Source organism: Python bivittatus, unplaced genomic scaffold (assembly GCF_059951505.1).
Source record: "Python bivittatus isolate LINGU-HERP-01145 unplaced genomic scaffold, Pbiv_v1 ctg000790_np1212, whole genome shotgun sequence".
In the NCBI taxonomy this organism is placed as follows: Eukaryota; Metazoa; Chordata; class Lepidosauria; order Squamata; family Pythonidae; genus Python; species Python bivittatus.
Window position 1 is genome coordinate 1921448 of NW_028277110.1, and position 14363 is coordinate 1935810.

The window sequence follows — 14363 nt, forward strand, 5'->3', positions numbered from 1 at the left end:
ATATCTCAGTGTTGTGTCCAAATGGATTAAAATATGATCCTCCTTGGCTTTTTCCCATCTCAGAAATTTGTATCTCTGTTAGGGCTATGGCAGGTGATAGGGAATCCTGTTTGACCTTGCTCTGAGATTTCCCTAGAATTGTCAAATAAATTCCCTGCACAAAGGTGTATTTTTTGTTATGCACCTTCAGTAATTTTCCAAGTAATCACAGAATCAGAAATGAAAGGTTTGAAGGGATCTAGGAGATCATGGCCAGATGCTAAGATTATTTAAGTGGTAACAAATTACGTTTTTCTTACTCTTGTTTAAAAAGAGAGTCTGGAATAGGGATCCAGCACCAATCTGAATCAAGATCTATGAACTAGCAGAGTGGCAAATGCCTTTTGAGCATTTTTCCACATCTCTTTGGATTAGTATCAGATAGACATCCTGACTCAAGAACAATAAATCGTGCATAGAAACGTCCTTGGTTTGTATTATCATGTATTAGGATGACAAAAAGATGTTTAGAAAATATATTGAAATGGAAGGTCTAATACTCCTGATGAAAACCCATGACGGAGTCTTTTTCTAACGACTTACATTTTTAACCCATTTATACCATTAGCAGTGTACCAAGGGTGGGGTAGGGAAAAAGGGTTCCTGTTTTTTAAAAAATGGAAGGGGCTTGATTTTGTAAAATGAAAACCACATTTTCTGGCCCGATTTTAGCATTCTGACTAGTGCAGGAGAAACTGGAGGCTAACAATTAAAAGGAAGCACATTTTTTCTTATGCTATCTGGCAAAAATCCAGCAAAATAGAAACAAGCCCAGTTTATTGGTTTCAAGTTCACAATCTTAGTCTGCATGCTGGATTTAAAGAAAAATCCAGAACCTCCAGATATATAATTATACTGTACACTTTTGCTAGCTTTCTGTTATATGCACTGTAATGAAATGTGACACAATGTTGTATTTAGCTGTGTGTGAATGAAAATTATGCTCGCATTTAGCAAAGCAGTTAATGTGAATATGTGACATTCGATACATGTAAAGACACAATTTTTTATTTTCTTCTCTGCCATTTTTCATGAAACCTTGAGTAACTGTATACATGAACTGTGGTGGGAAACCCCCTCTCCCCCACAGATTAGGTTAAAAATAAACACTCCCACTGTTTGCCATGGAATCCACTGACTTTTTTACTTGTAGGCACGTGGCTTCATTTGAAATATTTTAAAGTAACTATTATTAAGCAAATCCAGGACGAAAAGATTCTAAACAGCAGAAATGGGATAATATTCCAATCTGGTGACAGCCAAGGTAACCCTTTGCAATATAGACTGTGGCTCACTGCTATCGTGCCTAGCTACAACTTGCCTGGGATGCAGACAATCAGCAGGATGTTGCCCCCAAGATAAATGGCCCCTTCCTGAAATGCTGTGACTTCACTGTCAAGTGAAAATCTTTCCTATTCCAGCCACAGCAGAGTCTTTGTTGACATCTGCCCCTAAACATTTCATGGACATTTGGGCACTCAAAGGACAAGGGCATCCTTTTGTTTGGCTTGGAGTAACTTTGTACTGGGGTCTTGAGAGGAACGTAACCTGCTGTTCGATTCAGTTAACACCCAGTGCTACTGTTTGTGACCAAGTATGGTTATCAAAGTCCACTGCTGGCAAAAGAAAGACAGGATGGCATTTTTGCCAGAACCCATCTGCGCTTCACACCTGCAGGACTAGCTTTTTTGGTTGGCCTTATAAAAGAATTCCTCAATCCCTCTAGCTCAGCTAAAGCTCCCATGAGCTGGACTGAACATCAACAAAGGCCCCAAAGAATGACTTTTGTGACTTTCCATGGAACACGAAGACGACCCGAGTCCAACGGATACTTGGACTTCCAACAGTTACTCCCTTCAGTTAGCCTTCTCCGCCCTGCTGTCTCGATGGGTTGGGCTGATCTCGTGCAAGGTCTTTAGCTAAGCTGCCTAGGAGGTTATAAGAACTGAACACATTTGGAGGGCAACCAGAATATGGATTAGTTTCTTCAGCTTGTTATTTCAGTAACCTGCAAGTTTTTCGAACATTAATACCATTGGAAAAATCACTTTTCCTTTCTCCCTTGGAAGAAGAGAAAAGGATGTGATAGAAGACATGGAAAAGACAGCAGCGCCTCTCCAGTAGAATAATGGATTGAGACTTAATTCCCAGAATTTGCTTCAATACCTGCCTGTGTCCAGCTCACTTCAGTGCTGAGTCAATTTTTATTGGGAAAAAAAAAGGCTACAAATCTGCATCAGCACGTGCGCATTTGATTTCACCACACTGCAAAAGGCATTATTAGTTTTCAATGTTTTTTAAAGTTTTATACAATTAATATTTAAAATAATAAATTGTGTTTTTTATTAAGTGTTGTTAATTTTAACTGAATTATATATTCACTTTGGGATTACTGTGAAGAAATCCCTAGCTTTTTAATAACAAAACAACTGGGAAGTTACAGGTTTATTCAACAAAATAGCTTTTTGGCAACATAAGAATGTTAACTTCTGAGTTTTTCATCATCAAAAGCATTGCTTCCTTTTGCTCCTGCCCTGTCTAAACTAAACAGAATATCTTTCTTTTGGTTCCTCTTTTGGTGAAACACAAATATACTCTTTGACATCTTAAGGACGCAACAGCTTGAGGCTCCATTCCTGAACGTATCTGTGTGCTCTTTATTTATTTGATTTATCCTGCCTTTATTTTTTGTCAACTCAAGGCAGCGTACATACCTAATGCTCCCACCTTCTACTATTGGTCTCCCTCTTCACTACTATAACAACAAACATTTTAGAAATCTAAGCGCATTTTACGTTTCACTATTTTAATGTAATGAAATAATAGTACAAAACTTTACAGATATTGTTTATTACATGAAACTAGAAGCCAGTTAACATCTGTACTGAATGGTGAAGTGAAACCTGAGCAGCTAGTTATGGTGCTAATTCGGCCATCAGGTGTGCTTCAAAGAAAGGAAGGTGTCAAGGCAACGCTTTTGCAAGGCTTCCTTAATAAGCAACATGGGAATAACATTCAACCTGACAACAAATGAAGCTGAGCTGCAATACACCGTTCATGTTTCACAGAGGTTGCAGCAAGTGTCTTTGCAAGCATTAAGACATCTGGACCAAACAGAAGGAATGGTCAGCGGGCCAATAAAATGCAGCAAAATATTAGCTTCTGGCTGCCCCCAGTTTGAAAAATCGGGATGAGCTGATATTTATGTATACACAGAACTGACTAAGACCACAAACAGGATGCAGCGTTTTATTATTTAACCCTTCAAAGGCCAATTATGATCTTTCGAAGTACCAAGATGAGCCATTCTTCAGAACAGAATTAAACAGAGAACGTCTGGAGGGTGAGATTAAAGGGGTCAGTTGCCAAAAACACAACAATGTTTTCAATTCCCTATCACTTCAGCTGTACATCTTTCCCCACACTATATTCTGTGGATCTCTCATCGATCCTATGGACCAAAGAGCACTGCCTGCAAAGTGACCCACTCTCAAATCCCAGAGACTCTACTGAGGGGCTTCTTCACTACATACTGTTGTGGCTCCTTTTCCAACAAGTCAATTGCATGAAGCATGCACGGGACCAAATAAAATTTGCTTTTTTTTAAAAAAAGAAGATGCTCACCATTATGTTAACAACCAAAGAGATTAAATTAAACTCAGTCCATCAAAGGCTGAACCGGAAGGTGTTTTAAAAATAAGTAAATACTTCAAAAATCAAAACCATATTTAAAACTAGCAGAACTATGCTGTGTTCTTGGAAGGGTCATCCTTGTTTCTTCGCTTTACATCCCAATTATAAACTCTGGCCATATCTGCAGACGGAGATTAAGGAAGGTATGGTTTGAAAGCAGATGTGGTCATTCTTGCACTTTCCTGCTTTGCTGACGCTCAGACAGGTTTCTTTCTGACTATAAAGAGCTCCTCAATGGTGCTTTGGGAATAGGAAAGCTCACTTCCCCAACCCAATGCCCTCTAGATGGATTAGAAACTCCCAAAATTCCATAGCCAGCAAAGACAGACTGAGGAAGGCTGATAACAAAGAAACTTTAAGGAGGCTTTTCCACTGCTCCTTGATGGTACCTTGCTCTGAGAGTCCACCTTGGCTGAAATATGCAGTAGAAATACAACGCTCTGACTCCCACTGTTGGAATTGCAATTCCTTGACACCTAGTGCTTTCCAAAAGTAGTTGAGCGCAAAAGAGGTCAATGAACAAGCAGAGGTACACGGAAGAGACTATTCAACCCTAACATTTGAACCTCAGAAAGGATACTGACTTCTGTAGTTGTAAACTGATCTCTAAGGAAATCCAAATCTTCTTCTAGAGACTCAAGGTTTCTTGTAGCTGTGGTAAGATTTTTTTCTAGCAGTGCCTGGGCTTCATCAATATCATATTCCAGCATAACATTGGCCTAAGGACAGCATTTAAGTTAGAAGATGTTTTTATGATTTCTTGAAATCATGGTAGAGTTTAAGTTCAGCCACCATCTGGAAGATGCTGACCTTCGACTCACATCAGCTCTAGGTATAAGGTAGGGGCAGGTAATGGGACTAAAGGCAGCTTGCCCATCCCTCTCCTTCTGTGGTGCTGGACTTAATACCATACCAGTTACACAGCAAGTACCTGTGGAACCAGAAACCCGACACCTAACACATTACATAATGATGAAAATTGCAAATGTAATGGACACGAGTGATCTCCAAACTGTGCCATGGAGGATCAGAATCGAGCTACTGACCAGCAACTTCAATTCTTAACTCATACTTTGCTTCAGGATATAATTCTCTGTTTAGCCATGATTTCAAAGCTGGCAAACAATGCTTTACAAGGAAGCTGTGGAAGAGAAGCACACATCATAGTTTGCTATTTTGGATATAATAAATAGAAAAATGATAAAAAAGAAGGAAGAGTTCATTTCCACAGTTCACTTTCAAACTTCAAAGGAAAGTTTGATGTCAGCACCTGAAGTAAGTCTACTAAAACGACATTAGTGGGCTCACTTGGAAATGGCTTAGGTATTCTTGAGATTCACAATAACTAATCCTTAAGAGACAGAGAGCCCTGCCACATAACCAAATACGTTTCATTAAATTTTACTAGGAAATTCCCAATATGTTACAACCATATTCAGGGCTACAATAAATTCAGCATCAGAAGAGGTGCTTCACTTTCTACAAATTACTCACCCCTAACCAGAGACAAACTTTATCTGTAGGAGGAACTGATGCTTTACAGTAGAGATTATCTGCCAATAAGAATCTGGTTTCCATCAGATTTGTAGATTCCTTTGAAAAGGATAGATAAACCAACATAATCACAGCAGTAATATATACAGTACTTTTAATTTTCTATAGCCATGAAAATATTTAAGATCCAAGGCTAACCTGTTTGTTATAATTAATGATGTAGTAATGTGTACAAGATAGATATTTCAATGAATATATCTAGGAATATATGACTTAGAGCGATTGAATTATATTTCATTTTTCAATATGACATGGAAAACGATACCATATTTCAAAAGGTATTAGCTCAGATCAATTATATTACTCAAAAGAAGTGTATTACCCATGACAATGAAGAGTTTTCATACAACCTATGACAAGAATATTTTTTGTATCCATCTATAAATAGAGTGAACATTACTTACCTTTTTCTTTTGCATGTGTTTTAAGATCTCTAATGTCTGCTTAATTTCAGGAATTTGATTTTTTAACCTGTAAATAAAACATAGATTTAAAATATTATTTTTATCATTGTTTATTTTGAAAAAGCATTCAACATTTTAATTTGATTCATATCAAAAGTGTAGAAAGTGAGGAAGATGACCCTGACAGAGGTATACAGCAACTGTTACCTAGGCAAAAGAGGCTGAAGCATTTTTTAAGTCCAGAATGAGATAACATTCAGAAATGACTCAGGCAAACAACCTCCCTAATTCACTGAACTATAAGAAGGATGAGGAGGTTCAGAACAAGACTTGCAAGAGTCTGTTATTAGAGCCAATCTCAATAAAAGTAGTTTTAGCCTTCTGTGGAATTGATTTCCTGGTCTGGTCTACCTAGTGGGGCTGACAATAAGCGAGACAGTGGATATCAAACTTTCTCTCGGAAAGAAAATAGCCTTTTATGAGTCACAAATAAGTTACTTGCACACACAGTTATGACCGTGCACAAAGACTCATCACACACATAAAAAGGAAAGCGCTCCCTTCAGATATAAATGTGACATGTGCATTTTAAATAGAAGAACAAGGACCTTCTGTAAGCTTATCCACCATGGAGCTGATACTGCATGTTTTTCTAATATAATTTTCGGTGTTCCCCATTACCAGTCTAAACAAGCATCAAAAGCTCTACTTGTGGTAGAATAAACGCTTTAGTGGATTTTATGTAATTTCTTCCTATATTCTCAAATGTATTTCATGACTTACAACTTATAGATATGCCCTCATGAATGGTTTGGAAATTAATAAGCATGAAGCTAGTTGCAGACACCATCACCTAGATGGGTATGATGATTCGCAGACTTCCTGTAGAGGGCACAGATTATGTATTAAAGCTTATATAATATTTTAGTTGCTATAAAGAGGTATGATACAGAAAGTAGAGAGGTTTTTCCCCTTTTCACATACATAATGTTGGACCATAAGATCATCTGACTGGCCACAGCTGAAAACAGGAGATGGCGCTACATGGACTTTTGGTCCAACCCAGCTCAGCTTTTCTGCTATATATGAGAGATGTGGACATCTGGATTTGAGAAGCAGGAATTTTGGGAAGCTATGGGGATCCTCCTATGAATTCTTCATTGTTTTCCACTACATGAATGTCTCTAAATCAGAGCACACCAGTGTGGCATAGCAGTTAGGGGGTTAGACTAGGTCTGGGGAGGCCTAAGTCAAAATCCACAGCCATGGAATCTCCCTGGGTCATACACGAGCTCTCAGCCCAAACTATGTTACAGCATTATTGCTGTGGGAATAAAGGTGGGAGTACTATGGCTATTGCCTTGAACTCCTGGGGGAAAAAAAGGGCAGGATAATACTCTCCCAAATAAAAGTTTGCTTATCTTTGGATTATTTCTTGGATTTCATATTTACATTCAAATCCTATAACCTTTCATATTGAAGCAATGCTATTATGAAGATATGACATAGAAAACTTTGAGGATAGCTCATTTACTCCTTCCAGAGGCACTGCAGCCACAACCATACTATTACAGTATTCAGGAATAATCTGAGTTCTCAGTTGATAGGCAGAATGGTAGCACTGACCATGTTAATAAACAACAACAAAACAGAGTCTCCATAGTGGGATGCTGTGGTTCACAATGTTGAATTAGAATTCCAATCTTCCTTAGCCAGTGTGATTAATAGTCAGGGATGAGGGGAGTTATATACCAAAATCATCAGCATAGCCAACTGCTCAACAATTTTATCCGTTGCTGCCCTTCCTTCTCAAACGAAATGGGATAGAAAGCTGTTGATGTTTTACTAAGATTAATTTTTTTTAAAAAGCATTGTTATATCAGTTCCCTTTTACTGCAAAAAGGAATGAAGTTAATGCAGAACTTGTAGGCAAATATTACTGAAAAGAAATAAATGTCTTAAAAGTTCAACCAAATAATTTGCACCACATTATGCTTGGGGGAGATGGGTCCAAAACTTTAGAACAGCCCTTTTAAGAGATATTGCAAAAATACCCACCTTCTTTTCTTCTGGGCAAGGTTAAGCTCCATAAATTTATATTTCTGATACTGTTCATCCAACTTCTTAAGCACTACATCTGCGGTCTCATTTCCTGGCTGTTTCATGAAAGAATCTACATCTTCCTTAAAGTAAGAATACATATATGTTAAGTGGCAATTCCCAAAACTCAAAGTCAGAGCTGATGAACCAATATCTTGTCAGTTTGCCCTTTTCAAATCCTGGCAGGAGGTACTCGCAAAAATGGACAATTGGCCCACCACTGAGATTCTCTTGGATCTGCTCATCACCATCATTTCACCTGCTTGTTCACTTTGTCTCTCTGGTTAGCTGGTGGAGGAGAAACAAATGTAAAGAGTTGAACTCAACTCCTGGAAATTATACAGACCTATCCAAGTTCTTTCCTAGGGAACTACGCAGAAGTGGCTTGCCCCAAGCTTCTTCCAGAAGGTTTCCTGTCTTCCCAGGCCGGTCCAAACCAAGAGCATTACAACATAACAGAATATTAGCCTAGATTCAACTCTCTGATTACAAAATTGGTTGGAAATCTTGGATTGATCATTATCCTCCTACTTAGCCTATCTCACAGAGGGTTTTTGTTTTTTAAGAAAACTGGGTGGGTGAGGAACCAGGCAGCCAAAGGAAGAGACCCTGCACACCACCTCTAGCGCATTTTAGGAGGGATGGCAGATGAGTGAGTTACAGCCAAGGAAGTAGCCTCTGTATTAAAGGAGAAAGACTCTTACACCCAAGAATTGCTCTGCCAAATCAAATTCTGTTCTCACAGCAGTGGCACAGATGCCTCTGAGGAGCTTAAAACCAGAGATGCAATAGATCCATCCAGATCCAGTCCTTCAGCATCAGGTATTGACATGAATCCTGCCATTTTGTTGTTTGTTTTTGGTGCTGTTGAGTCAGTCTTGACTCCTGGCAGCTGCCTGGATGAGTCCCTGCAGTTTTCTTGGCAAGGTTTCCAGAAGCGTTTTGCCCTTGCCTTCTTCTTCCTGGGTTGAAAGCGATTGACCCACAGCCAACCGGCTAGCTTTGCGTCTAACGCCGGACTAGAACTCATGAAGTCCAGTCTGGTGCCCTTAACCATGACACCAAGCTGGCTCTGTAATGGAGGTGGCTTGCTGTTGCTTGTCACACTACCCTCTTCCTAAGGCTAGGAGAGAGTGACTGGCCCAAGGTCCCCCAACTGGCTTCATACCTAAGGCAGGACTGGAACTCAGAGTTTCCCCGTTTCTACCCTGGTGCCTTTAACCACCACACCAAACTGGCTCTTGTTGCCTTCAAGTCACTGTTGACTCCTGGTGACTGCCTGGACAAGCCCCTGCAGTTTTTTTGGCAACGTTTTCGGAAGTGTTTTGCCCCTGCCTTCTTCCTAGAGCTTAGAGAGAGCAACTGGCCCAAGGTCACCCAGCTGGCTTTGTGCCTAAGGCAGGACTGGAACTCACAGTCTCCCAATTTCTAGCCTGGTGCCTTTGACCATCTCACCCAACTGCCTCTCGACTGCCTCTCCGACCGGGCCATTGACAGCCTCGCCCTCCACCAGTTTCTCCATCCCCTTTTAGCACCACACCGCTTTGGTCCCATAGCTGCACCACACGGTACCAAAACCACATAGGAAAACTAAGCTCCAGGGGACGGGAGGGAGGATTCATTTCCAGCATTACCTGCCGGTGATGCTCCCCCAGGAGATGATGGGAAACACCGGGAAGAGACCGGCCAGATGCCTGGTGCAGCAGATGCCCTGGATCTCAAGAAGCACCTGGGCCAGCTCATCTACTGGAAGCTGTTAACCGTGGCGGCTCTGAACAGAATAGAGCCTCCACGTTCGAGAGCAGCATACCCGTGAATAAGGCAGCAGACCCCCCCACACACACACGTCTTTCCCAAGAAACAGGATCTTTCCCAAACAGGCGCCCTTCAGCAGCTCCCACGGACTACAGCGCCCAGAATCCCCAGCCAGAGCTGCGGGAATCACCACCCGCATGCGCTCCGGAAAGGCCGCCGCTTCGGCCCTTTCCACCCAGGAGCAAACGGGGCAGGGCGGCCCCCGAGCAGCCTCACCGACACCGGCCGGAGTGGAGCCTCCATGGAGGCGGGCAGTCTACCTCCGACGCCCGGCCGCGCGGGCCCAAAGGCTTCAACCGCCCCTGACAGAAACGGAGCGCGCATGCGCAGGGGAGGGCGGGCGGTTGGAGCGCCGCCGCCGCCGCCGCCTCCTCCGCTGGGCGCCCTCGCCCGCGTCCCGCCGCTTCGCCGAGCCCTTCCCCGCCCCCTCGCTTACGACGAAGACGGCCTCAGGGATGCCCAGGTGCTGCCTCTTGCCCCCGCCGCCGCTGGTGCCGCTCGCCGGGCCGTCGCCACAAACCGCCTCGCCGCCGGCGGCCGCCGCCATCTTGGGGAGGGAAGGCAACCGCGGCTGGCGCGCGCCGTCACGCCCGCGCCCGCATGCGCGCTGGGGCCAAAGGCGGGCCGAGGGGGCGTCGCCAGGTGTCATAATCGAGGCGGGTCCTGACGCTCCCATTGGCTAAGGAGGCGCGCGCGGCCCGCCCCCCGGGGATCGCTCTTTGGGGACGGGCCGCTGCTGCACGGGGCTTCTGCGACAGGCGGCGGCCGGGCTGCGAAGCTGGTTTGCTTGGATGGTGGCCTCTTGAACAAGCCGGAGTGGCCTGGTTTGTGGCAAGTAGGAGTTGCGTGGAGGCACACCTGGCTCAGGGCACAGTGGCGAGAGCTCCCTGGCGTGCGCCGGCCGGGAAGAGGAGGTTGCCATTTCTCCCCCCGTGGCAGTCTCGGCTCAGAGCGAAGGATTCGCAAGTGCAAAAACGGACCCCCCCCGTCCTCGTCCTCGTCCTCGTCCTGCTGTTGCGGCGACGCGGGCGGCCCGGCATCCTCGGCGTGTCCTCCACAAGCGCACCGAGCTGCGGAGGGGCGCCGCCTGGCGTGGCTGCGGTCGCTGCTCCCCGGATACGGAGGACGACTTCGGGGAGCTTTAGGGACACAGGTCGCAGCAGCGAGGCGCGGACAAGCTACGAACTGCGGTTGCACCTTGCCGAGGGACCCCGGGGGGGGGCAGCGCTCTCGTGCCTGCTGCAGCCACCCAGCAGATCCTTTGTAGCCCCGAAGGCCGCGGGCCGAAATTTCCCAAACAGATGCGAACATTTCGTGGTGGGAAACAGGGAAAGACATACAGGGAGTCCCAAAACAGACGTGAAATCAACCCCTTTCCCCCAAAACACTCAAGGAAAAAAACCGGTTTGCTGCCCAAAGGCATATCCCTGCATTCAGTTTGCAGCATCGCTTGTCAACGGAGCCTTGGTTCCCAAATTACTAAGTGTGCGCCCCCCGCATCCTTGGCCAAAGGGCTCTCTCTAAAATAACTAGTTCGCTTCTTTTGGACCCCTGCTTCCTGTTTTCCTTGTTTCCCATCCTCTAATTCTGAAGACTGAGCTCTCTGCAGAAGGCTCTAATGCTGGGAAAGGTGGAAGGAGAGAAGAGAGGAGGACCAGCAGCAGCAAGGGGGAGGGACTCGAGTTATGGTGGCGATGGGTGCACCTTTGGAAGACTTGAAAGAACCAGTTGGGGATAGACTGACACAACTTGATGGCACATCATGTTTTAGACGCTGAGCTCCAGAAAGCCCTTCAGCACGTGCAGATAACACAACGATGGGAGGCAGAATCTGCTTTGTTCGGCACGTACGCCAGGCCCTTCGGGTTACCTGAATGGGGCATCATCTGGATTGGCTGGACTACCACTCCCACCACGTAAGGCAGCACATGGGACAAACTGCAGGCCGGTTATCTTAGTAAAAACTAGAAGAGCTGAGTTATTACTTTCTGAAAACTAGTACAAGCCCCAAAGTAGTCACTGTCTGCCCACTCCTTTGAAACCATTTCAGGAAGTTGGGCTGCAAGGCATGGTCTTCTGCTACAGGTTTATCATGGAATAACAGGATTGGGCCTTCTAAGGCAAGGCGTTCTTCTCTTTTTCAAAAAGCCTTCCTGTTCAATAGCTGTAGTACTGTAGGCACTCCGCAGCTGGCTAACCAATATTTCGATTGTGCAACGTTAAGAATTATCATTGACTGAATAGGAAACACAGAGCCAAAATACTTTGTGCCAAAGTTTATTTCCAAAACCTGTTTCATTAACAAAATGGAGTCTATACAACAGTCTCAACCAGTTCCTTGTTTTATATGCTGTCAAGCCAGTTAGCGCCAGAATCTTCAGAGTGTTATCATGGCAAACAAAATATTTCAGAAAAATATTGGGGAGGGTGGGTGGTCAGGGACTGAAATTTTTTTTCACGGCTAGATCCGCTCTCCAACTCCTTTGCAATCTAACATGAGCCGGGCAAAATACATATTTTGAGAAGTTCATACAGAAAATCACGATATACTTAATTACATTTCAAATGTTGAACAAAAATGTCAACTTAGAAAAGCATTTCAAATATGAAAAAAATACAAACATTTTTGCAGAAATTCATTAAGCATTTCCAAAACAAAGGCTACATTCCTTCAATAATGCCTTATTGACACAAACATCTTGGAATTTCAGTCGTACTTGGATTTAATTATAGGCTTACAATTACTTCAAATAAGATCTAGATACAAATATCAATCCTGGTAAATTGCAATTTACAACTAATGGTTCAAGTGGTTTTCACTAGAGCTACTGTATGAAGTTCACAATAACTTCAGTTAGCGAATGAGAGAAATTTGTCTGAATAACCTCATGTTTCTATTCTATAGCTGAACGTTTTGTTATTTGGCGACATGATATTCAGGCAACATTCAAAGATTTTGTCATCTGTCATCCAAGTAATATGGCAACTACTGCTGGCCCTTGAATTTTAAAAATATGCATTTCGGAGAACAAAAAGGAAAAAATCTTACAAGGCTTTCCACCTACAGTATTTGGATTCAACCACTTCAACAGCTGGATATTTTTCTGAATATAGCTGGCTTCCTATAGACAAGGGCTGTGGGGTGGCAAGGAGACCTCACAGAATGGCAGGCTTTACTTAAAATGCACCATTACCTTTATTTCCAGAACAGGGTTTGTCCCAACCAAAGTACTTGTACTAGTGGTGCAGATACGCACTTTGTAAAATTGGGTTCACAGGTTAAGTAGAATTAGTGGTACAACACTGACAACTGAATGTTTGCCACAACTGACCCTACTGCTTCCACCATTATTGGACGCATGCTGTTGACTCACCAAGCTCCCTGACAGAACTGACAAGCGAAATTCTTCCCTTGGCTGTGCCGATTCTACTTTGCAGGTGGGCAGTCTGGCACTAAGTCGAGCACAGGAGGTGTTCTCAACCTGCTACCACTGTGGGATTTACTTTGCTCAGATTTGCGGTTAAGCCGCTCTTCGACTGAAGACAAAAAAGCCCTAAGAGCTAGACACCGTGAGAAATGTGCAGTTGCTTTTTATGTGCTTCTAAAAGAAAAAAAAGGGGAGGGGAATTTAGGGCCACAGTGGATGGAGAAGAAGTTATAACCCTTTTCTAAACACTGCTATTTGTACGGGGAGAAAAAAACAGCCTCTGATGATATTGGCAAATGTGGGTGTTTCACAGCAGATGCAATACCTAGCCAATCTTAGCTGAACTAAAACAAACAAACAAACCCTAATCAGGGTCAGACCTAATTAGTACTTGGATGGAAATCAACTAGAAACCCTCAAGCTGTAAACTAGATAGAAAGTTTAAAAACAACAACACCCCCAAATTAGGCAGTGGCAAACCACTTCCATAACGTTGCCAAAACTGCACGGACATGTCTATGTAATCTCCAGGAGCTCAGCGTGACTTAAGGGCTCTTCACCTTTTGGCACGGAAGAAAGTTTTCTTCAGCAGTGCATGTGGGGCAGGTTAGGGCAGGTGAATTAAAAATCTTGATCCACAATTAATCCATAATTAATATCTGACATTGTTTAAAAATGAAAACAGGAAAATTTGGCCTTCCCACTCTGCCAGTTAAACATCTAAGATGAAGATGCTCAAGAACACAATGTCATCTGCCAGATAAAGCAGCAAAGGCTGACGCTGCCCCTGCACAGCGTCCCTGAGGTGGGAATTTTCAGATCTTGCTCAACTGTAGCTCCCAGCAGCCCCCATCAATATGAGTCACAGTAAGGGGTGCTGGGAAGTAACATCATCTTGAAGGCTATTCAAAGGCTCCCCACGACAAGCTTGCTGATGGGTATGTGCGCCCCACTAATTCAGCATGGTGAGTTAGATCAAGACAGCCACTTTCACTTTGCTCTGACTTATTTAAAGGGGAATCACATCACAACTTTTTCCACCAGGATTCAAATGCCACTACTTTAGTCTGGGTCCAACTCTATACCTGGTCTAAAATCTGCTTTAAAGCCTAGCTAAACTGCAAGCCTTCTATGGCTTTAACAGCAAAACAGAAAAAGACACCCTGGAAAAAGAAATCTGAGTACAAAATTGTAATATCGTTTATATTTCAGAGTCATCATACAATTTCAATTGCCCTTTCAATAAAAGCTTCAAATATAATGGATGATTTATTCTGCCAACTCTGAACACAGGTATAACAAAAGACTCATCCTGCAAACAGGTAGTCTC

General features: G+C 43.4%; 1 protein-coding gene across 3 annotated transcripts; it reads right to left on the minus strand.

Moving 5' to 3' along the window:
- Window positions 1–2873: 2873 nt before the first annotated feature.
- On the minus strand, window positions 2874–10198 carry VBP1 (VHL binding protein 1). 3 transcript variants are annotated; one of them, XM_088129241.1, is made up of 6 exons: window positions 10042–10198; window positions 7749–7873; window positions 5691–5757; window positions 5227–5325; window positions 4313–4451; window positions 2874–3853 (listed from the first exon to the last, which is right to left on the minus strand). In XM_088129241.1, the coding sequence occupies exons 1-6, from the start codon at window positions 10150–10152 to the stop codon at window positions 3783–3785; spliced, it is 612 nt and encodes a 203-aa protein (XP_087985367.1). In that variant the 5' UTR covers window positions 10153–10198; the 3' UTR covers window positions 2874–3782. The 3 variants fall into 3 exon arrangements, with proteins under 3 accessions (XP_087985367.1, XP_087985368.1, XP_007431221.1); XM_088129242.1 differs by having other exon boundaries at window positions 7749–7869; window positions 10042–10177; XM_007431159.4 differs by lacking the exon at window positions 10042–10198 and adding an exon at window positions 9425–10014.
- Between the last annotated feature and the right edge of the window lie 4165 nt (window positions 10199–14363).

Coding starts and splice junctions, on each gene's coding strand:
- VBP1 (XM_088129241.1), bottom strand. CDS start 10,152: ATGGCGGCGGCCGCCGGCGGCGAGGCGGTTTGTGGCGACGGCCCGGCG. Junction 5,758..7,748: donor CTTGCCCAGAAGAAAAGAAG/GTGGGTATTTTT, acceptor TTTTATTTACAG/GTTAAAAAATCAAATTCCTG. Junction 5,326..5,690: donor AACACATGCAAAAGAAAAAG/GTAAGTAATGTT, acceptor TCCTTTTCAAAG/GAATCTACAAATCTGATGGA.